General features: G+C 46.3%; 2 protein-coding genes and 1 pseudogene across 3 annotated transcripts; 2 read left to right on the top strand and 1 right to left on the bottom strand.

Moving 5' to 3' along the window:
- Nucleotides 1–636: 636 nt before the first annotated feature.
- LOC8024062 lies at nt 637–13,245 on the bottom strand. 2 transcript variants are annotated; one of them, XM_029985988.3, is made up of 2 exons: nt 13,064–13,245; nt 637–3,394 (listed from the first exon to the last, which is right to left on the bottom strand). In XM_029985988.3, exon 2 carries the CDS (start codon nt 3,388–3,390, stop codon nt 1,156–1,158), a length of 2,235 nt encoding a protein of 744 aa, XP_029841848.2. In that variant the 5' UTR covers nt 3,391–3,394; nt 13,064–13,245; the 3' UTR covers nt 637–1,155. The 2 variants fall into 2 exon arrangements, with proteins under 2 accessions (XP_029841848.2, XP_002404179.3); XM_002404135.4 differs by having other exon boundaries at nt 637–3,391; nt 13,064–13,225.
- On the top strand, nt 10,739–12,741 carry LOC121836049 (annotated as a pseudogene).
- Nucleotides 13,246–13,584: 339 nt separating the features above from the next.
- Nucleotides 13,585–21,053, top strand: LOC120836976 (synaptosomal-associated protein 29). The gene is made up of 4 exons (XM_040206121.3): nt 13,585–13,892; nt 15,566–15,667; nt 18,068–18,404; nt 20,664–21,053. The coding sequence occupies exons 1-4, from the start codon at nt 13,617–13,619 to the stop codon at nt 20,828–20,830; spliced, it is 882 nt and encodes a 293-aa protein (XP_040062055.1). The 5' UTR covers nt 13,585–13,616; the 3' UTR covers nt 20,831–21,053.
- Nucleotides 21,054–23,146: the final 2,093 nt, after the last annotated feature.

The following is a 23,146-nucleotide window of genomic DNA, read 5'->3' as shown; positions in this document are numbered from 1 at the left end:
TATAGACCTGTGGTGACTGCACAGTTATTTCAGAGGCCTGGAAACATATTTATGAAAGCAGCACACTTTGAGCACCCAAAGATCAACAGCAGCCTCAAATGCGTGCGAGACAGGAATGTCAAATGACTAGTGGAATCATGTCTAGACATGTGGCGTGAGAATAATCATCTGCTGCAGATGGATGCAGATTGCACGGTAAGGACAGAAGTTACTTCACCTCCCTTTTCTCATATTAGTGCCACACAACATTACTGATATTACTTCTGTTTGTTAATATTCTTAGCCTGCATTTCCCCTTCCAAGCCCACACCAACAAAACCAACAACCCATTTGGATTTCGAAGGCTGGACACCAGGGCAGTGAATGTACAGCCGGAACTTGCAATAGGTTGTTTGCACATGACAACAATGTGCCATTTTGTTGTTAGTTTGTTTTTCAAACAAATTTACTAATTTGAAGGATTACATCGCAACCGGTTGAGATGATGTCAGCGTGGTAAAGCATAAACTTCTTGCTCTACGCATTTGAGGGTCATGTAAATCCTTGGAATGCTAATGTTTGGCACACGCCAGACGGCTCACAACAACAAAATGGTGGACGAAATTACATCAGTGAAAACACCCTATAGCCAGTAGATCAGCGTGTGAACATAATTTATTTATTACCCATGAAACTCATCTGCACAAACAACTCCTCTCATACCAATTTCTCAGAGTACCCCAAATATGCCTACTTGGATCAATTGTAGAATACCTAGAATCCCATTTCATGACATCTCATTTATGTAACCTGGAACACACCATGTGTACAGAAGAGACATTACAATGAAAAACAAGAATCTGATGTACTAGTAACTATACTCACACACACAAACAATTCAAACTCATACGGCAAATCTCAGTCATTGAAACATTTCTAGGGACTATTAAAAGGCCCTCAATGCACTCTCCCTTGACCAAATTGCTTCAGCTGAAAACTCACTGTTGGTTTAATATGTGACATTTCTATGAATCATTAGTAAATTCAACGATACATGACATGAAACCATCCGTGACATTTAAAGGCAATGAAAGGTACTGAGAAGGGAACAGTAGAGAGCTGACGCTGTCAGTGCACCTTGATTAGAGAACTTGAACAATACCGACAAAAACCAACTCAACTTGATACAGCTTCGAGCTTTCGTTTGCGAACATGACGACGCTTGGCAGGAGCCTTTTGACACTCTGCCACCGGTTCGTCCAAGACGTCGCCCACCTTGAGGTAGGACCGAATCTGAAGCCAGTTGTCGACCCCGATCCTATCCAACGTGATCTGTCCCGATGTCGGCTCAACACAGACAACCTTTTTCCTGACTACACCAGCCATAACCAAGAAATTCTCATCCAGATCTCTCAAACTACTTTTAATCTTTTCTCTGGCCTCAGCTTTTGTCACACAAGCCAGTTCCTGCAGCTTTGTCACCAAGGCCTCGCTTCGATGCACACGCTCAAATGCTTCTGCACACTGCTTGCTTCGCACTCCCATTGCAAACTGTGCAGCACGTTGCAAAAAGGACAGGTTGCGTCGCATGGTGTCCTTGACACGAAACATATCCTCTTCTGCTTTGCGGTGATCACTAATGTCCACATCAATCACTGTATAGTTCTGCGAAAGACAGCTCGGAATATACAACAGAATCGCAAAGCTTGGGTCATCCCAGAATTCGTCGTCAGATTCCGAACAGTGCGATGCCCTCAGTGTAAGCTCATTCAAGGTCATGCTGGCCTTTAGCATAGCTCCAAACATCTGTGACTCAGGTACATCAAAGGCCCATGGATTGAGGGACAGCTTGGAAATGCTCTTGTTACTAGAAATGCCCTCAAGAAGAACTGGCAAGGTTGACTCGGATGTTTCGAAGTCGAGCTCAAGGTCCTTCAGAGCCTTTGCCGATGACACATATCGTGCCAGCGATGCAGCGGAAGCATCGTCGATCACCTTGTAAAAGGAAATGCTAAGCTTAGCAAGCCAATGGCAAACCTGGAGCTGATCAAATAACCCACACAGAACTGCAGGATCAATATGATCATAATGAAACGAAAAACAAATGTTTCCAAGGCTCTTGCAAATGTTAAAGGTTTCGCAGCACAGTGTTGGATTTTTAAATCGAGTTTTAAATTCAACTCTGGTCTCAGTTCCTGTGTCTTTTCGGATTCTACAGAAGTCCTTGACATTTTCCCTCCCAATTGACCCCAGATTCACATGTTCCAGGGAATGACTGCAAGCTACGGCTTGGAAGAACAGCTCTGCTTCTGCTGCATCAATCTTTGACACACCCAATGTCAGCTTTTGCAGGCTGGAATTCTTCTGGATTGCTCTGACAAAAGGAGTGAAACACCCGATGATGACATATGGCAATGCCAGTTCCTTGAGCCCAGTGTTGCTCTCCATCAACTCTGCAAAGAAATCAATGTCCATGCTCCAGAACAAGTCGTCAATCACCAACGACTCCAGGGTGGCATTCTTGGACATAGCTTTTACCATAGGCTGAGCATCAGATGGGAGCCAAGAGAAACTCCAAAGATGCAACTTTTTGAGGACTGTGTTCTGTTCAAGCATCTTAAAAATAGGCTCCGGATTATACACTCTCTCGGGCAAGGGTGCGTCCTCTCTATCATGGCGCACACAGATTTTTGCAAGAACCAAAGCTGTGATGTGCTTGGCACTACCTAAGCTCTCAAAAAAAATCTGGGCTGTGGACTCCACCAGTGAAATGTCACAGAAAGAAAAAGACCTGAGAGATTTCATGTCCGTCAGCAATGATGCAAGGTCAATCACAGCATCCATAGACAAATTAAGCTTAGAGATGTCTAGTTCCTCCAACATTGCGAGGCTCCCGATGGCTCCTACAATGGCTTTTGAGACAGTGTCTTCGAAGTAGTACCTGCGCAGCTTCAGCCGTCTCAATCCTGAGCTCACGCGCAACGCGTCACAAAAAAGGTGGTGGCTCCTGGGAATGACAGTCCCTTCGAGCTCAAGGACCTTGACACATCGGTGCTCTTTGACAAGCCAGTGCAGAAGCATGCATGCATGGCGCCGGAGGATGTTGTCGTACACGGGTGCCGACACTTCGCCATGCAGGCAGACCACTCCCAGCACACCCGGAGTCACTTCCAGGAGCTGTGCGTCCACAAGCCAGAGGAACTCGTTCCAGAGAGTGAGGTCGCCCCATATCTGACACAGCTTGCCCGCGCCCTCAGTGCAAGGGAGGTCGTGGTTGATCCTCTTGCCACTTATGATGCCCTTGATGTAACGAAGGTCTGCGTGAATCTTGTTGACCGTGGAGAGTCCAGGGCAACGCTCGTAGAGGTACTCTGCATACTCCTCGAGTTTGTGTCCTCTTCTGTGCCGCATTCTGCTGTATGAAAAAAAAACATCAAGCAGGTTTGAACCGCATTTGCGCTGCAAAGAGCAATGTGTCACGGAAGGCGACTATTGCTCTCTTTTTAGCAAAAAGTCAAGGAATTGTTGTGATGTGACCAAAACCGTACTTAACTTCAATACAGATGGCATATCCGGACAGCTGAAGAAAAACAAACTCTTTGGATAACTTTTCTCATAACAATGATCTTTGTGTGCACCACACTATCATTTTGAGTGTCTGCCAACTCAGTTCCTTGCCTCATTCCATTCTGTTGCAACTGCAACCCATCCTTGTTGCTACTGTTGCAAGTGTGAACCATGAAGGACTGGTTCTGAACAGCCCACATGATGAAAGCCAGAAGGTCGAGCATTCTTAATCAGAACAAGGGGGTGCTGGAGTTCAGCTAGGTGTTAGACACCAGACAGTTTCTGATAGAAGCTGGTGTGCATGATGCTTCTAATGTGGCTGCACCAGCCAAAGAAACTGCGGGTGTGGGTGACAGTGCCATGAATAGCAGTGCGAACATCCCTGACACAAACAGCAGTGCACTGCAGCTACCCCGAAAGCATAAGAGCTAGGAGACCAGTGCACTGGTAGTCCCCCTAGCTCTGAAAAACTTTAAAATGTTCTAAGAAGAGAGGGTTGTAACAAATGTCAGTCATCCTGTGGCACCATAGAAACACCTGAGGGCATTTGCAGGACCTGTTTTGCAGTAATGCCCACTTTGTTCTGGACACAGCACCACATAAGTCATGCCTCCTTCGTTTTCTGGCTAATAATGTTATTCATTCGGGCTTTCCAAATCTGTAAGGTGACCAGACTGTCTAGACCAGATCTGTAAGGTGGCCACTGTCTAGACCAGGGGCATAGCCAGGGAGGGGGATTATGGGGCTTTGGCTCCCCCCCCCCCCCCCCCCCCCCAAACTCCAGCTGACCCTATAATATACAGGTGCATCTTGACTCCCCCTCCCCCTCTCCGCACACCAAGTCATAGACATCCCAACCACCTCAGCCTCAGCCCCAGCCCCCCCCCCCCCCCGAAAAAAATTCCTGGCTACGCCACTGATCAAGACGAAGCCCCATGTCCCATTTTCACAGGTATGTGTGTAGGTGCAAAATCAGTACTAAGCAAGTGAAAGCAAACCGGAAAAATTTCTACCTGTTATCAACATAATTTTATAAAAATAAAGATACTGTTAAAATGCTACCTCCCATAAAGTACAATTTTGAGCTCTTTCTGTGGTTACATGGTGCAATTGTTTGTACAAACAAGCACACGGTAGACATTTTTTATAATATTGAATTTGGGCAACATTTCTTTGGAACTGTTTAAAAATGGGAAAGAAATGCACTTCTGTTCTCAATTAAGAACTACAGGAAATTGTGAGTTTTTTGATGAACTGAATTAGCAGTGCTTTTCTCTCTAGCTGCAATGACATGATTGTGACTTAGTTGCATCGACTCCAGTTGTTGCATTCCAATGCAGTAAAATAAATGGTATAATGCGCTAGGGAAATGCATTATACCATTTACTCTGGGCACAGTTGCCCACATTGCTTTTTCTGGCTCTCAATATGGCCTTTTCTGCATAAACTGGAGATTTTGTCATTTAATTAAAAAGCAACCAAACGAGACTTTGAAAATTTAACACATGCAATTCATAAAAGTGGCAACCACTCCTCACCGAACAACTTTCGGCCAATTTCTTTAACATCCATTCCTTGTAAGATACTCGAACATATCATATATTCTAACCTCGCATGTTTCCTAGAATCGAATTCTTTTTTTCACCCAACTCAACAAGGCTTCCGCAAATCATTTTCCTGTGAAACACAGCTTCTGCTCTTCACTAATAAGCTTCATTCTGTCCTTGACCGTGGCTCCCAGATAGACTGCGTTTTCCTTGATTTCTCTAAGGCCTTCGATGAAGTTTCTCACCGGCTACTCCTATTAAAACTTAGCAACCTCAACATTGATCCGAACGTGCTACGCTGGATAGGAGCTTTTTTAACTAACCGTTCTCAATTTGTGCATGCCAATGGTACTAACTCTTCACTTTCTCCCGTAGCATCTGGAGTTCCCCAGGGTTCTGTCTTAGGTCCGCTACTTTTCCTCATCTATATTAATGATCTGTCTGAATGTATTTCCTCTAATATTAGTTTATTTGCTGATGATTTTGTACTATATAAAGAAATAACTGATAACTCCGACATCTCTGTTCTCCAATCTGATCTTAACTCTGTGTCTAACTGGTGCGACAAGTGGTTGATGCAACTCAATCTTAATAAATGTAAATCCATGAGAGTTTCCCGTCATACTAACATATGCTCGAATTACTACATAGACAACACTCCGCTCCAGTCTGTGTCCTCTTACAAATACTTAGGTATTTACATAACTTCTGATCTTTCCTGGGAAACTCACACTGACTACGTAACTAACAACGCCAATCGCATGCTTGGATATCTCAAACGAAATTTTTCACAGTCACCAGTGTCACTAAAACTCCTTTTATATACTACTTTAGTACGTACTAAACTTGAATATGCATGTTCTATCTGAGACCCCGGTCATAACACTATCATTGCCACATTGGAATCAGTTCAAAATCGTGCAGCACGTTTCATACTCTGTAATTACCATCGTACATCCAGTGTTACTTCAACGAAAAATAGCCTTGGTTTACCCACACTAATGAACCGTAGACGCATTTCTCGCCTTACTTTATTTTACAAGATTTACCATAATAACCCTTTCATGCGCCGTGAACTTCTAACGCCACCTACTTATGTTTCATCCCGCGTAGATCAGCAGTACAAAGTCGGTATCCCCAATTACAAGACTAACACTTATTATAACTCCTTTGTTCCTCACACTAGCCATGATTGGAATCGCCTTTCCGCTGACATAGCCTCCATAACCAATATTATTGATTTTAAAAATGCCTTGTTTGTTAATTTTGATTAACCATTTTCTAGTTGGTATTACTGTTATAACATTGTGTAAATATTTTTGAAGTGTCTGAGCAAGCATGCATTAATTACTGTATTATATTTTATGTATCAACAATTGTACCCTTGTCACCTAATCCCCCCCACTCGCCTCTGTAATACCCTTGGGGCCTTGAGGGTAAATAAATAAATAAATAAATTATTAGTTCTATGAGAACAAACAAAAAAAGTATTGTAGCTAACACCCAAATTCAAGTTGACTGAAAAAATAAAGAAATCTCATAAAGTCTCTTTTTGGAGCTCTCATTTGACCTCAAAATGGCATCTTTCAATGCTTCTATTTTAGTGTAAGGTAGGGCATATTATTAAAGGGGCCCTGCGAGGACTTTTTTCACTGGTTTTTAATTCACATTGAACGTAGCAACTTAATAAAACTTTTCTTTTCTCAAATTTCGCTTTAATTTAAAAGTTATAGGCAAAATAAAATTACAAAACAAGTAAAAAATAACGTCCTTCACGACGCCTTTGGTTGCTTGAGTGGCCGTGAACTAGAGGAGGGGTAGTGAGCTCAGCGATCGCTTACGGCTGCAGCACTCCGTGTCGACGGCTCGAGAGGGCGCCACTAAAGAATGTTCTGGATAGGCTGTATGAAGCGGGCAGCCAGGGCGGCTCGCATTGCATTTGCTGCGTGATTAAACACTAATTCGGCATGACACTTCATTGGCCACAAACGACAGCAAACACGGGTAAAGATCAGTTCAGAACAGGAGCCGCTTCGAGCTGCCATACCGCCAAAGGGCCAAACCGCAAGCCAAAGCTGCTTGCCGAAGGCCTTTGGAACGCTTGGAACCAGTCGGATCCTCGACTGCAGCGCCACCACGTACATCCGGGATTTTTCTACGCTCGCCGCTCGTTGGTGCCTGGTCCCACTACACCTTGCTAGTGTGCGCCGCCTTTTCCACCGCTCGGCGGCGGGTATGTCGATGGGTCATTTCTTGTTTACATAGTTTATAAACTACATTTGTTTCTTTTCTGATCTAAAATACAGACACAAAAACTACTTTTACAAAAATTTGAAACAGCTCGCGCTGCTTATATTTTGTATTTCGACTAAAAAGAAGCTTTTAGCGGCTCTGACGAGTAGAAAGGCCAAGACCTAAAACGCCACGATGTCGTCGCATATTGCGCGCTTTCGGCACTGCGGGTCGCCCCTGTAGGTGGAGGAGGTTTTCGCATCGGCCGGTTAAAATATGACGCACTGATATTCAGTTACTCTCTCCGTGAAAACTGGCTTGCCCAAACCCCAAGAGACGTGGAAACCGCTAAAAAGGTAGACGCTTAAATATGATTGCAGGGCCCCTTTGAGTAATTAGGCACCCACCTAAATTCGTCTGGTATGCAACCTTTTTTTCACAATGTGTTTCTTCACTACAGCAGTTTTATGCACATTCCAGAAATTGAGAGCACGATATCAGTATGGTGCCTGGAGTGCGCTTTCGACCGGTGCGTTTGGTGTGCTATGCTGCCCATACATCAAAAGCGGTCCCGACGTGGCAACAAATGATGTCACAGAAGCCGAAGTGTCATGCTGAGTTGCATTTCGCAATCCTGGCAGTTGGTCGTAGAAATGCTAACAAGAAGCTGCCAGTAGCACAAGCAAACGCGAGCGTCACTTTCGTCACGGCGTCCCAACTTCTGGCTGCCGAAGCTTCTGTGGGCTCTCGCACTCGAGAGCGACCCGCACCAGAACAGGCATCTGCCACATACACCACAGCTCTTGGGACACCGCCAGGATCACAACTGGCGACAGCATGACACTCCTATCATGTCATCGGGCAAAACTCGAGGGACCACCTTTTTGGACGCTGCAAACCCACCCGTCGGAGACACGCTACAGGCACCATAATATCAGCAAAAATAATTAACTTTTTTTGTGGAGTTCAAAGGCTTCTTTATCCAAATTAATTTTTTACTACATATCCCGTGTCCCCTTTGGCATAGAATGACTCAGCTGGCCATTGGTGAAAGGTACAAACTAGAGGAAGTCGAGTTACACTGAAGTTGAGTTGTGCTGCCACCTCATCGGATGCCACTACCATAGCCTCCTTATACTCTGGGCTTGTCAAATCTCTCCCGGAGGTCCGTTGTTGCCATCGTCTTTCCTCCTCCCTTTTTCTATCCTCCTTTGTCCTTTGCTTTGCCTAACGTGAGAGGGCGCGGCCAAGTGAGGATTCAGCCGCCGAAGCAGCACACCGTTCGGTGCTGTGAATTCGAAGCTGCGTGGAAACTTTTGCAACGTTTCCTTTATTCTTACAACACTTTACTTGTGCAGTTGAGTCGTTTGCTAGTTCGGTTTACGTTCATGAGTCCTTTGTGGTCATTCACCACTTCTGAAAAGGTAAGCGTATGCAACACCTTCAAAATATTTGCAATTGCAGCAGCAGCACCTACGTGAGAATCGCATTGTGATGACGCTGTATAACTCTGACACGATATTACGGAAGTTCTAGCGTTCTTCTATTTACAGATTGTTTGTTGACAGTAAAAAAGAGCGCTAAAAAGGCCTCATTTGTACATACCGCTTCGGCAGATGAACGCTCGAAGCTCGCTAGATATTTCGGCGCCTCTTAAAGGTTCAGACATTCATAAGCAGAAGCAGCACAGAGGCAACGAGTGCATGCTGGAGTCACAGTGTTGAGGAGAAACGCCCGCGCCTCTTCTCAACACTTTTCTGAGGCCTCAGCAGAGTAGAGACTTCTTGTCATGCCAGTGACTGTAGCCTTGTAGCTGTGTACGGCCACATAAAGGAAAGGAACATAGGCAGCCTGTAATATGCACAACCTGTGTTCTCTTGAGCATTCGAGAGATTCTAAAGAACTTTGCATTCCTGCTGTTTCAGGAGCGAACGGCATACTGTTGTGTACCGAACTGCTCCTCAAACACGAAGAAGAATATTCCTGGATTGTCTTTTCATGATATTCCAGCAGATGAAGAGTTGAGCAAGTGGATTTTAGTGTTCGACGTGACAATTGGACACTCAACATGACTTCCAACTACGGCAAAGTGTGCAGCCAACACTTCAAGGAGATAGACTTTCTGAAGGGGAAGTATTGTCGTCTCAAGAAAGGGGCAGCTCCCTCGGCGTTTTAATGCTGCCCCTTTCATCTCCAGCCCAAGAGTAGGAAGTAAAGGGGTAGCTCAAGTATCAAAAACAGATCCCTCTGCAGTGACACTGTTCCACAGAAGATCCTGAAATTGTCAGATGGGATGCAATGCGTGCAGCAAGGGGATCCTCAACACACACCGCTGGAGCCTTCATCTACATAAGCGGAGCCGCTGCCTACATTATTGACAAGCTCCCCAGCTAGGCATGCAACAGGAACTGAACCAATGGATTGGCCTGCGGCAGACTCTGTGGAATTTGAAGTTGTTACACGGAAGTGCCTAAAAGTGCCAGCTAACATAGTGAACCAGTTCCAGCAAGTTTGTGCCTCCACTACTAAAGATCAAGGAACACAAGCTGACTGCAGGACAGCACCCAGCTGGTTGGTCCTCTAAAGAAGAAAGTGGTAGCAAAAGGAATGCAACGTCAAGAAACAAGATTCCTGCGAAAAACTGGACAGTTACAAAGAGGAACTCCAGAAGCTGCGACAGTACTGCCATGTCACCGACCTGTCCTACATCAACGAATGAGCAGCCAAGAAGCAACATTCTGCTATCTTCCTGCTTGAGCAGATTTCAAATTTCAGCCAAAAAAAGGCCCTGTTGGTCTGAAGAAACCATCCGCCATTGAATTGTCCTGAGGCACCTTTCGACGAAATTGTATGAGCACACCTGAAGGGAAGGATTTTTGAAGCTTTCAAGCCGGAATACTTTGCAGAACTATCTCGGAATTCCCACTGGAGAAACCAGCTTCAACGGTTTCATCGATGCACGCCTCAAGGCTGAGACTGAGCGGCTGACAACAGAGTTTGTCTAGAGTGACGAGATGCACATGAAAGAAAAACTGCAATACAACAAACAGCAGTATTCTTTCGTTGGACATACTGGAATAGGAATAGCCAACGACTCGAGTCCTGAGACACCGTCGGCAAATTCACTATTGTGCTTTGTTCTCAATGGACTGTCAACGTCAGTTCGGATTCCTGTTTCATACTCTTTTACCAAAGGTCTCAACGGAAGCCAGTTAGCCACGCTCCTTGCGTTTGTGATGAAAAATGTCGAAGCGGCAGGCTTCCGAATCCTGCGCCTTGTCACGGACAACCACAAGGCTAATATGAGTGCAATGAGAATCCTTTGTGGTGGCTTCCTCACGTACCAAATTGAACATCCGTGCACCTCGGAAAGACTGCTTTTTCTAAGCTTTGACTATTGCCATGTTGTGAAAAATGTGAGATCACAGTTCCTTCCTCACGATATGGGTAAAGATGGTAAGATCTCTTTGTCACACATAAAAAAAGATCTATGACATGCAAAAAAGCTGGACTGTCAAGCCAGTAAGGTTCCCAAGCAGGAAACACGTTTATCCAAACAACATAGAGAAAATGAATGTGGCGAGAGCAGTCAATGTACTCCCAGCAGATGTAACAGCCACATTAAAGTATCTAAAAGACCAAGCTGGGTGCTGTCAAAACAACACATTTGCTGACTGTAGACCATCGGTGACTTTCATTAAGAACATGAATTGGTGGTTTGTACTTCACGACGCAAGTAACAAGAGACAGCGCATCTTCCAAAAATTCCCAGATGTAAGGCAGTATGACGATCCAGAGGATCCTAAATTGGAATGGCTAGAGACAACACTGCCAATGCATCTTGAGGACCTCACAAAGAGAGTGAATATTCCACACCAGTTCCTAAGCAAGGAAACCTACGAAGCTCTGCTAATGACCAGTTATTCAACCGTGGCCTGCATCTGGTACCTCCTGACTGAGGAGCCCTTTGTGTTCATTCTGACACAAAAATTTAGTAGCGACTGCCTCGAGTCGCTCTTTCAAACTGTTAGACGAGCATTGGGATGTAATGACCAGCTGGATGTGCGGTCTGCTATGGCAGGCCTAGAAAAGATCATGAAGACCGGGATTGCGACGGCCCCCACATCCTGCACATCTCCAAGGACTTTAACTGTGCAACCATGACCATCCAAAGAACAAACGGTGACGATCTCGAGGGACCCTGCATTTTTTTTAGAAGATTGAGGGTGTCACAAGTTCAAGCTCATCTACCAACACTGCAACTTCCAGCAACTGTTCATGTTGGTGGATAAATAGCCCACGTGGTTAGAGTGGAGATGGGCTGTGAAATCTGCTGTACAGTGACAGCAAAGACAAGATGCAACCAACCCCTGCAGAAGCTGATGCACTACCAGGACAGAGGAGGACTTCTGTATCCGTCAAACAATCTCCTTAATATGCTCGACACACTCAGGGCATTTGTTGAGGTGATCTTGAAAGAGAACCTAAGACTGAAAAAGCCTTTGATTGTGCTTTTAAAACTTACTGTACCAGTCATCTCCTCGTCGCCTCTTCTGAGGTGCGAAAGAAGTGAAGATACCGATCACAGGAAAAGATTCTGCAAACTGGTGTCCACAAGATTTATGAAGCCGCTGCTTGTGAATTTTGCCTTCATGAAGACCGACAAAAACGATGTGTACAAGGCATTTGCCAAGAAGCAATTGTCTCGCAAATATGTAAAGCTGTGGGAAAATACGTGAATTTGATACAGGCTTGCCCATGCAACTGGTGTGTAACTTTACCATCCATTGCCTCCTACTCGAATTGTACTGAACCCCAAGATGTTTCCTGCACTTGTGTATAGACTATATTCTAAAATTGAATATATTACCTTTTGCCTTTCCATTCGCAGAAAACCGTTAGGTATGTTAGAACTTGACACGCTTTGTCATTTAAGGACATAGAGCGGCAACAAATGACTTGCCCCTATAAGCTGTCATCTGGCTGGATGAAACATAAAATTTTTAATTTCCGACGAGGTTAAGTGTTATTTGACAATTTCAATATTGCATTTGGTACAATCAAATACATATACGTGCTCAGTTGTCGTTTTTGGCTCCATTATATACTGCCACACTGCTCACAAAAATACTGTGCTTTGCCATTTCATGCTGAATTTCACGTGGCGCCCTTCAATATCTTGCAAATGTGGTCTCCGTAATGACATTGTGATGTTCGGCCGCGTGAAAACTGTCCAGGCTGTCCAAATCTAAACTATTCCGGTTCCGTTTGGAGTTGCATCCCTCGCAGCAATGCCAGCAAGAGGGTGTAAAACGAAGAAAAGTGCAATTGTACGCTATTAGGTTCGCTTCTTAAAAAGCTTTCGGCAAACAACGCTGTCAACTGTTTTTGGAGGTGACAAGCCTCCCTGCTCCAAGCTTCGATGTCTTCTGTTCGAGGAGTGAGCACTCGGTCAATTTCCTAAGTAGAAATTGCGCCAAAGCGCTACAGCCCTCAGCAGACAAAGGTTTCGAGGCCGCACAGTCCGGCCAAACAGCAGTTGCAGACCGCCGGAGCTAGTGTGGCGCAGATGCTGCTCCGACATTTTCAAGGCTGCGCCTCTCGTCAACCAGGAAGTGCTTAGACAGTACGAACTCTTGCAAGGCGCCTGTCTGCCCTCCAAAAGTGGTCGCGGCGATCTCTCAAGATAGTTACGGCCGATTGCAACTATGACTCAACGCAAGTTCTTGATAACTTACATGATTCAAGCTGACGTAGTCTGCAGTCGCTTCCAGATCATTCCTTTGCATCCAAATAAATATCAGCACGCAATCCACACGTGCCACGCGCTCAGATGCAGTCAGTCGCACGCGCACAGCTTGCCCAGCTCGCCAAAATGTGCGCCAAAATGAGAAGCTGTGAGAAGGAAGAAAGATATGGAAGAGATGGAGTGGAGATGATACGTGAACTAATGGAGGCGTAGAGGCAGGGGGGAGGGCAGCGAGGTCTCCGAGTGAACCAACGTTGGAGAAAATGATCGAACATGATAAAAAAAAACTATATCGAGCCTCAAATTTTGTTTATTTGTAAAAATATTTCATAAATTAAATTTGTATGACAAGAAACAACGTAAATTAATTTAGCCAGGCAAAATCTAATACCTATTATTCCACCTAATATAGGTGACGCAGGCTACCAACCTCGGGTTACCTAGGATACAGTGCCCAGTATATTCTAGGCACTCTACCTAGGAGCAGAGCCTCTGCTGCCTCTGCTCTGAACATCTATCCATCCATCACGTAAAATTGCAACATGGCGAACGCAGGCCGATGGAAAGCTGGTGCGAACCCCTTTTTGGAAGACGATTCCGAAGATGTGGACGACTTCACGTTCCTCAGCCGCTCTAAGCCGAGCGGCCCGGGCTTCTCGTCCAGCAGGCAACAGAATTCTATAAACCAGGAATGGGAACAGCGGCGGGATCAGCTGCTCGCGGAGCGCCGACAGCTGGAAGACCGAATACTCGACAAGTCGGACTCTGCGGTACGAGTCATGTACGACACCGAACAAGTTGGGATCGCCACTGCCGAGGTGAGAAATTGCGCTGCTTGTGTTCACACACGCTCCCGCATAAACCCGTGACCGCCTCGCAGAATGAGTTCCGTATAACGCGTTCGCGGTACAATCGACGTGTCGTCAGCGGCCAGGAAGTTTCGTGGCATTGCATCGTGACCGACGTCCGCCAAATAAGATAAAACTAAAAAAAGGAGTTTACGATATTGACTCAAAATACGACATGGCCGGGAAGTCTGTCCCGCTTTGTTGTGTTGTTCGTCCTTTTTTCCCCCCGCCCCTGGGTTACCACGTCCAACAGATGTTCTCAGGGGGAACGCTCTTGCGCTAACTGACTGTCGTGCTGCTTTCACGTGACTCGCGGATGTTCACCTTTGGTCGAGGCGTTTTTACTTTCTTTCACTTCCCCCCCCCCCCCCCCCCCCCCCCCCCCCCCCCCCCCCCCCCTAATTGTAGGCCGCTGTACCGACGAGTTCAAAGTAGCCGCGGTTGTGATTAAAATTAAGCATCTCGGTATTGCATGATTTGGGGGTTGGCGGCCCGACGGAATAAACAAGACGCCCCCGCAAGAGACCGATCAAATGGCAATGTAGACGTAAAATGTCTTCTTCCGCGCGTCAAGGAAAAGCTGGTCATTGTGGTGACAAGGAAGCTGTAAACGTGCTCAAAGACACTATAAAAGAGAGAAAAAAAAAAAGCTTAGAAGTTTTTTTTTGTTTGTACTATGCTTGGAGCGGCGCATCTTGACACTACCATTCAATTGAAAGCTGAACAACAACTCTTTGGACTAACATCTGAAGGCGCAAACGTTTCTAAGGTAGCTATCACACTCTGAAAAAAATTTAACCACCATAAATAAAAACAAGTTAAAAAAACAAACAAAAAGCTATGATACTGTTTACTTGGATAGAAATAGGAAAAAAATAGCACCTCTTATAACCCGGTATTTATTCATTCCGAGGCTGCTGAAGAAGGGGCCACTGGCCTCGAAATGTCCTGCCTCTTTCATATTATTGAAGTTGTGATATATGAGCATTTTCTGGTTTGACTGGGAGCTTTGCACATGCAGTCAACTCCCGTTTATATGATCACCTCTGTCTCAGGGTCGGATCCAAGGGGGGTGGGGGGGGGTGGCGACGGAGGCGGCGACAGTGGCGGTCACCCCCCCAAACAAAGTCGACTCCCCCCCTCCCCCCCTTCTCGGAGGGCAATTTGACATGGGTGGACCCGCCAGTGCACAAGAAAGAATGGGAGAATAGTATCCTTAAAAATTTTCCGCCCCCCCCTCCCAAAGCAGAGTTCTGGATCCACCCCTGCTCTGTCTGCGCTCAAAGTGGTCAACTAAGCGAGTCATTGACGTCAAAAGCTGCACTCCGCAAGGTTTATTACTCAGTGGTCGATTCTGAACTTAACGAAACAGTGCGTGGTGTGGCAACTTGCGCAAGCATCGGCGCTTACTTGTTGCTTTACATCTCCGAACATAACCCGACGTTCGAAGCTCTAAAACAACAGTAGGGTGTTAACATAACGTATAATTGTCCCAACAAATGGACTCGAGTATCAATAGTTTTCGTGAATGCCCAAAGGTAGTACTTCCAGTAGACCACCACCTAGCACTTGTCAAAGGTTATCTGAAAACCAAGCAGCACTGAAATTATGATGGGACTTCATTTTAAAATGTTTTTCTGCAGGAACTAGCGCACCAAGGGGAGCAACTTAAAAATGTGGACCGAAGACTGGACAACATTAATACCAACATGAAGACGAGCCAGAAGCACCTCAACTCAATGAAGGTATGCTCCATGGCCTTAGGGCATTGTGGGGGGCATGTGTTCAAAGGCATCCCATAATGTGTCGTGTAGTTCCTTTTACAAAGCTGTGTGATCTAACATTTCTAGAAAAGTGGCTTTGGAAGGTTCACCTAATGAATGGTGGACAGGCAGTTGTCAGGCTCCTACCGTCCAACGGGAAAATACACGCCATTACCTGACAATCATTTAAAAAGTGATTTACATGCTGTGATGCCCGATAGCCATAGTTAGAGCACGATAATTTGGGCTTTGGCAACAGATAGGGCGTGAAATCTGGCATCTCGACACACAGTTTTACTCTGTTGTTGTCATAATGGACGCTTGGCACCACATTTTGCCGGCATATTAACTTTTTACTTTCAGTATACTAATTTTGTTTCTATTTAATAGCTCATTTTGCTATTATACTGTTTCCAACTTGTACAGTTTGAACTCAAACACTTCCAGAGTATCCAGAGTAATAAAAGCAAGGCTCAGGGTTTATAAAGAAACTCAAGTTACCTCTTATACCTCAGCTATGCTGGATGTCTTTTTGTCGAGCATTAAAACCTTCCACCAGATTAATAGTGATTAAGTTTGTTGCCTTTCGCGAATGAATATGCCGCAACAGTCACTCTTCACCACTTCTGCTGGTTCCATAAGATCACTTTGTGTAACTAAGATTAAACCGCGCACAAAACGTCGGAGGGAGAGAAAAGGACAGTAGAACGAAAGATCACTTTGTGTAACTTTGTCACTATTTTTACGGTGTACTTGCTCTCCCCTTCGGTCATGCCTTTGAGCCCTTAGGTACAATAAAGAAACGTAGTAAGTGGTGTGCAGACAATCATTTGGAAACAACATAGTCACGGGGAGTGCCTTCTATACACAAAACAAGGTGTTACAGCATTCCCTCTCACTGGCTTGCCAACCTTTTGTTTAGAGAGAGACGCACTTGTCATCTTGACATGCTTTGATGTCTCTGACGAATGTTTTTCATGTCATTAAAGCTCAAATGCTTCTCCTGTGAAACAGTTCGAGAAAGAGTGTGAATTCTTTTTGGCATTTTTGCAAGGCAGTGAGTTCATACTAGAAGAGGAGGGTTGCACGTTGACGAGTCTTGGTGAACTTATTGTGTTGTTCTTTAGATGCCATTGCAAACTTGGAAACCCTTCAGTTGGATTTCCATTTCCAATAAGTTATTTAACTCAAAAATTCTCATTAAAAATATTTGCTTTGTTGAGAAGCTACCTGTAGCTTGGCAGTAATTTTGTCATTGGTCTCCATTAGATGAATACTTTGTCCCGTCTTTAGAGAGGTTGCTCTGGAAGAGTTGTTTCCCATTTTTTTTTTTATAGACACTGTTGTAGTTGTGCAGCATTCCAGGCTCAATGCTTGACCGCAAACCGCCATGAAAAAAGGTGCAAGAAAAAAGTTTGCGACACAATTTATTTATGTATATATTTACAGCACAGTGAGGCAACACATTAGAGGGGTTGACATGTCAAAATATGAGAAATAATAAAACCAACTTTAAAGCAGAAAGATCATTTTTGCTGACACATTAAAATTTATTAACCTGTTTCAATCCTCTCTAACTGTTATTACAAAGAGGGAATTCTTAAAAAGCCACTTCTGCTGTGAAATGGTTCCTTCGTTGTGATAATCGATTCCAGTTTTAGGGTTTTTACTAATAAAGGTCGATTTAAAAAAAAAAAAAACATTTTTTTACTTTGTGATTATCTACTCAGCTTCTTTCTTAGGCCATTTGAGCCGCTTACCGATTTTGAAAGCTCACAAGATTATTTTTATCGTTAATTGAACTATGCAGAAATGTAGTAATTTTTTATTGTACCCTCACTGTCCCTTAGTGTATGGGGAGGTCTTGTTAGTAATTCTACTACTGGCACACTTGCTGTGCATTTTTGTGAAAAGGTACTCCACGTTTTATGTAAGAAGTGAAAATTTGGCACCTCCACAAGCAAAATCGAATGCACAATATGCAGTTCTGCCCATTTTTCATAGCCTACTAGGACTAGCAATAATTTGCACGCAAAAAGTGCCTTTATGAATACCGATTTCTAGCGACGAAAGCATGCACGCACCGAGAAACGGTTCCAGTAAATAAACAAACTCTCGAAAAGCATCCCCAAGTTTTCGGAAAAATAATCCTTCGAGGATGTAGAACCCTGACTATAACGAGGTCAGCGAACTTTCTTTATTCCGAGGATATCGCAATACGTCTTTTGACGAACAAAGCTTGAGCCGACGTCTCCTTGTTCATCTTGTCTGAAAGTACCGCAATATCCCGAAAGATTTTTTTCTGAAACACCGAAAGGCACCGTAACCGCACCTTGACGAAAGGTCTCTACAATTCCACGTGTCTCCTCGCTTTCTGCCCAGAGCGTTTTCGGAAGCATCAAGAGTTATTTCCGCGGCGGGAACAACGCGGATGCCTCCCGAAATGCTGGAGCAGCCGCTCCATTTGTTGACGAGGAGGAAGAGGAGAAGCCAGTCACGGAGCTGGAGAAGACACTGCAGAAGGTGAAGCTGGACGGCAGCAACTCGGCCAGGCAGCGGGGACCCCACCCCGGCCTGCGGATTCGGGGCGTCGACACGTCCGGCTTTGCGGCCGGATTCCAAGACGACCGGGGCGACCTCGTGGCGGCCAAGCCGCAGCCGTCTGCGGGCTACGGGAGCCGCACTGCCGAAGTGGAACAGAAACTGGACTCAAACCTGGGTACGGCTGCGTTTGCTCGTTTGTCTATTCATGATTCTCGCCAACAGCTACACGGCCTTACGGTGGTACGCCACAGCACAGACGAAAAAAGTGCATTGAACATTCTAATGCTATAATTATGGTGGCTAGAAGGGGAAGTGTGATGGGCACCGTATGCGCGCAGTAATAAAAAGGGTCGCAAGTTGCAATGAAATTTTTAGAGCCTAGATTGAAGAGAGGGTTCACCTCAGACGACGGGGAGCGTTCGCAATTTAATGGCGAGCACCTTTTCTGGCGATTCGTTGCAAGTACGCAGGCCCTGCGTTTTTGTGCGGTGAAGAGGAAAGCATAAAAAAAGGAGGAGACGTTTGCAGATGATGAACGCTTTCATCACCTTCTCGCAGTTTGTATCGCAAATGTGGCCCATAAACCACGTGACCCCAATCGAGTAGTTGGAAAATCTCTGTGGTACAGGCTCTCTAAAAATATTGGGGACCTCTGACTCGCCTGCTGGCTACAGTGTCCCTAGTGGTCCCTGAGATTTTCATTGCGGAATTTAGGCGCTCGACCTATGTAACGGGTGAAACATGCATAATTCATGTAGTCGACAAAGAAATTACGGTCCGACATGGTGCCGTATGCACGCCACGTCAGAAAGGGGCGCTAGTTGCAATGAAAACCTTTGCCACTGCGAGGGGCACTGCAGTCTGCAGACGAGTCACTTTCATCGCAAATCTGTGCAGCCCTTCTCTCCTGCCCGTCACACTTCCCTTTCCAGCCACCATAGTATAATCATCATAGATACCGAACAAGGCAAGAACTCGCGTACAGTCGGCAGCAAATGCAAGGTGCCGCGAAATGTTATCTTTAGCATGCGCGAGCTCTGTCCCCCATCACAGTGGCTGCTGAGGCAGACGTGCGGCATGATGGCTGACAGAGCGGCACCTTGCGCTGGTCCCAGTTATTTCGTGCACGTCTGGCGGAAGCGAGTGAAAAAGACATGACTTTGAGCACGGAAGGAAGCGCATCCTCGCAATGTGAACCTTGAGGGCGGCCACTCGCCGTCAGAAGGCGGAACCAGTCATTTTGGCCGATGTTCCTGCGCCCCCCAAATTTTTGCTGCAGACTGTACCTACCCTACAATAGAGTAGGCGACCATGTAGCACATCGTTCGGATTGCGCAGCGGCCGCTTCCGAGCTTAGCTTGGCTTTGCCGGCCCGGCAGGCACGTAGCCAGGGGTGGGGGGTCCCCATGGGGCCCCGGGTCCCCCCCTCGAAATCTTCCATTTTGCTGGGACCTCCACTGCCCCCTCCCCTTCATACAGCATTTTGTCATGGGTGCCCCCCCCCATGACAAATTCAATCTCCAAGCAATTGGCTTTCCTTGGAGATTGAATTTTAGAAACCCTCTTCCGGAGGGTCGAGCTTTGACGGGTTCCAAGGAGACGTGCCGGCGGTAAGACCGCCGATCAATGTTTGTACAGTCTCCTCCAATACGAAAGGCTCATTCGGAGTGCGGGGCCCGCACGGTGGCTGGTGGGATGCCTGTCGAGGACTTTCCACGTCATTCCGAGAAGAGCGAAACTCGATAAGACAAAGCGGAAGTGGCACCACTATCGACCTCCATCTAGCCGCCTCGGTGGCTCTGAGGCAAAGGGCCGGCCCATGGATTCCCAGGTGGCCGGCCACCGTCTCGTCCACGTGCTCAGAGTGGGTCTTTCATGTTGGTGCAGACTGTACCTGTCGTGTTAAGGCCCATTCACAGACTTGCGTTTGCTTAGGACCATGTTCTTGCAGTCCCTTACAAGGAGAGAACGCGCTGGCACGCTGGTGCCATCTACCTACGAGTTGACCCTGGAACTGCATTTCGTTAGAGTGAAGGTTTTGCGGTATTTGTGATATCAAAGTACATACTGTCTATGAGAAATGGTCATTTATAACATTGCCAAAAGTTTTTCGAGCCAGCATTGTGTTCTCTCGTCGTAAGAGGCTTTAAAGAACACGGTCGTAAGCAGTTGCGAGTGTATAAACCAGCCTTTACATCAGCGATATAGACTGACGCAATAGCCGCCTCTTGGGCACCGCCACCCTCGTCTGTCAGGCTGTGGAACACGTCTCGAGCTCGTGCAATAGCCCTCCTCTGCGGAATACCCGACGTCGCATGTTCGTGCACGGCCCGGCGTCTCGGCAGTTTTCGTGCGGGCGCCGGCGCTGGAAAGGTGTCTAGGAACTCTTCCGCCGCCTGGTCTCCGACCTCTTCTTCTCCCGCTTTACGTACAGCCGAGCTGGACAGCGGCCTGGGGCGGCTCAAGTGCCTGGCCAAGGGCCTGGGCAAGGAACTGGATGACCAGATGGAGCTTCTGGACGGCCTGACGGACAAGACGGACCTGGCTGAGGGCGCCATCGTGCACCAGAACAGCCAGATACGGCGCATCCTCAAGAAGTGAGGAAGCACAGGCCGCTCGCCCGGACGGCAGGGGCAGCAGCGGCGGAGGAACCCCGACACGACCCGGGGAGCGACGAGGAAGAAGACGGTCGTCCGAGTTTCCTGCTGCTGCGGGTGGAGCCTCGGCATCGGCTGGTCTCGTCGCCAGTAGGAGAGGGCGGTATTTATTGGGGGAGACGGTCCACAAGCACGAGTGAGTGGCAATAAAGGCAGGTTCACACGTACGTCGCGGCACTAAATCAACACTAGGAACGGCACCGACGCAGTGCCGACTCGAATTCAGCTCGGCGATGTATCGCGTGTTGGCGAGGGATTTAGGACTCGGTAGATGCTCCGCCTCCAGCACGAGCTCTCTGCTTTCGACGACACTTCGTCGCAGGCGCAACCAGTGCCTGGCGGAAAGCAAAGGGAAGGTTCCGCTGCATTCTTAGCCCGTCGCAGACTATAACATGGCGTGAAGTCGATACTGCATTGGCGAGGTCTGCGCCATTTCCAGCACCGACTATATACTAGCGCCAAGGTGGTGCTGCGGCGCATGTGTGAACGGGCAATAAACCTTCCACGAGGGTCTTTGCTATCTTACGGAGGGCAAAGCGCGTGGCGAGAATGGACTCGCTCATGGTTGAAGACGGCGAAGCGGGCGTCTCATGTCTCTCGTAAATAGCCTGGGTTCCACGCCCCTTCTACGTGTGGGACAACCGTGAAAGCGTTTTCCGGAATGGCAGTGCTGGGTGGTTAGGTACGGCAAGGTGCGTTTCTCTTTGCTTCCGCAACTTTTTACTCGAGTGTCTCGTTTCGAGATTGCGAGAGAATGCGAGTTGTTGAACGGAGCCCATGGGGAGAAAGAGCAACGGAGAGGTGCGCACAGCATCGCCCATTTTGTGTCCCCGACAGTGGCAGGGAAGTTGAACCGACGATGCAAGGTCTAGAGAGGAGAATGTTTGCATGCTTATGATTTGAAGACAGCACTATGGAATTTCATAGGTGCCACTACTTCGATCGAATCCCGTACGCTGGCTACCAAATTAAACTTACTATTCCAATTAAAAAAAAAAAGAAAAAAGGTATTGAAAATTTGGGGTAATGTTTCTACTCTGTGCAAGATTTGTAAACCTCTATTTAAATAACGTTTAGGTAGCAATTGAACTATGGCAGGTGTTACCATCCCAGGTTTCTCAAAGCTTGGAGGCATTTTGCTCGTTCTAGGGGGTTCTTCCTTGCTGTGCCTTGCAACAAAGTAAGCTTGCTATCTTTATAATAAGTTGGATTAACACACTTTCGTGTAGAAACTTTTGTTCAACTTTACTGTCAGTATTGCTGTCCTGATGTTGCTGTAATTAGGCTTTTACTTTCTTGTTTCATAGTGTTTGCACCACATATTTTTGGGAATGCATACTCGTACGCACCCTAGTCATTTATAATTTGTGCATGTCACATGTGCTCGAGGCTAGCTTTCCTGCAGTATCCGATATATGTATACACAGTTGTCATTCTCTAGATGTAAATTGAGCGTGCCTATAATTTTTTTGTGGCTAGCTGCGGGACATTTGCCAAAGCGTTCATACAATTCAAGTGTTTCTTTACGAGTTTGTTCGGTGGAGTGGTGGCTTTCATGCTTCTGGAGTGGGGCGAGTTGTCACATGCTGCTGGTCTTGCCGTCAGCTTTATCGTAGTGCGACAGGCTGGGTATTGCAAAGTGTTGCAGTTCAATCATTTCCAGTTTCCCAATGGGACAGTCAAGTGCTACATCGAAGAGCCACATTCATAGTTGACATTCAACTCTGCTGGCAGTACTATTTCTTGCAAGGTTGCACACATGCTCCTTTTCAATTTCTCATCTTGCAGATAGTATCCAAATACGGTTGGGGGGGGGGGGGGGGGGGGAAAGGGGGAATGAGGTCGTTTCGAGTGTTCTACCGTTGACTGTGTGCCAGAACTGAACCGACGTGTCATATGATACCCCTGTCGAAGATTATTTTTGTTTAACATGGCTAGCATAATAGTACTTATTTACCGATGTGCTTCAGTGGTGGATTGAATGTATTTGGGGCATATAGTATCTGAAAAAGTAAAAGCTTGGCATAAAGCCGGTAATATATCCCTTTTTGTATGGACATATTGTTTTTCAGGGAACTTCACTGGTTTTTGGTAGTCCCCAATTTGGTTCAAGTTTTGCACCAATTTCACAACCCTCTCTAAATAGCCAGCTAAAATATTGTATGAAAATAAAAAAAGTTTTCTCATAGAGTTGGTGAATTGGCTTACTATGCTGTCTGCATAAATTTCAGCAGGCAACTTTCTGCTGGCAACAGTGCAC

Source organism: Ixodes scapularis, unplaced genomic scaffold (assembly GCF_016920785.2).
Source record: "Ixodes scapularis isolate PalLabHiFi unplaced genomic scaffold, ASM1692078v2 PGA_scaffold1__304_contigs__length_218370807, whole genome shotgun sequence".
In the NCBI taxonomy this organism is placed as follows: domain Eukaryota; kingdom Metazoa; phylum Arthropoda; class Arachnida; order Ixodida; family Ixodidae; genus Ixodes; species Ixodes scapularis.
The sequence above is the reverse complement of the archived record's forward strand: the minus strand, read 5'-3'. Positions and strand labels throughout refer to the sequence as shown.

What these genes read in the sequence shown, in the direction of transcription:
- LOC120836976 (XM_040206121.3), top strand. Translation starts at nt 13,617, where the DNA reads ATGGCGAACGCAGGCCGATGGAAAGCTGGTGCGAACCCCTTTTTGGAA. An exon ending in AGCACCTCAACTCAATGAAG is followed by an intron (nt 15,668 to 18,067) that starts GTATGCTCCATG and finishes CTTTCTGCCCAG; the next exon opens with AGCGTTTTCGGAAGCATCAA. An exon ending in GAAACTGGACTCAAACCTGG is followed by an intron (nt 18,405 to 20,663) that starts GTACGGCTGCGT and finishes CTTTACGTACAG; the next exon opens with CCGAGCTGGACAGCGGCCTG.
- LOC8024062 (XM_029985988.3), bottom strand. Translation starts at nt 3,390, where the DNA reads ATGCGGCACAGAAGAGGACACAAACTCGAGGAGTATGCAGAGTACCTC.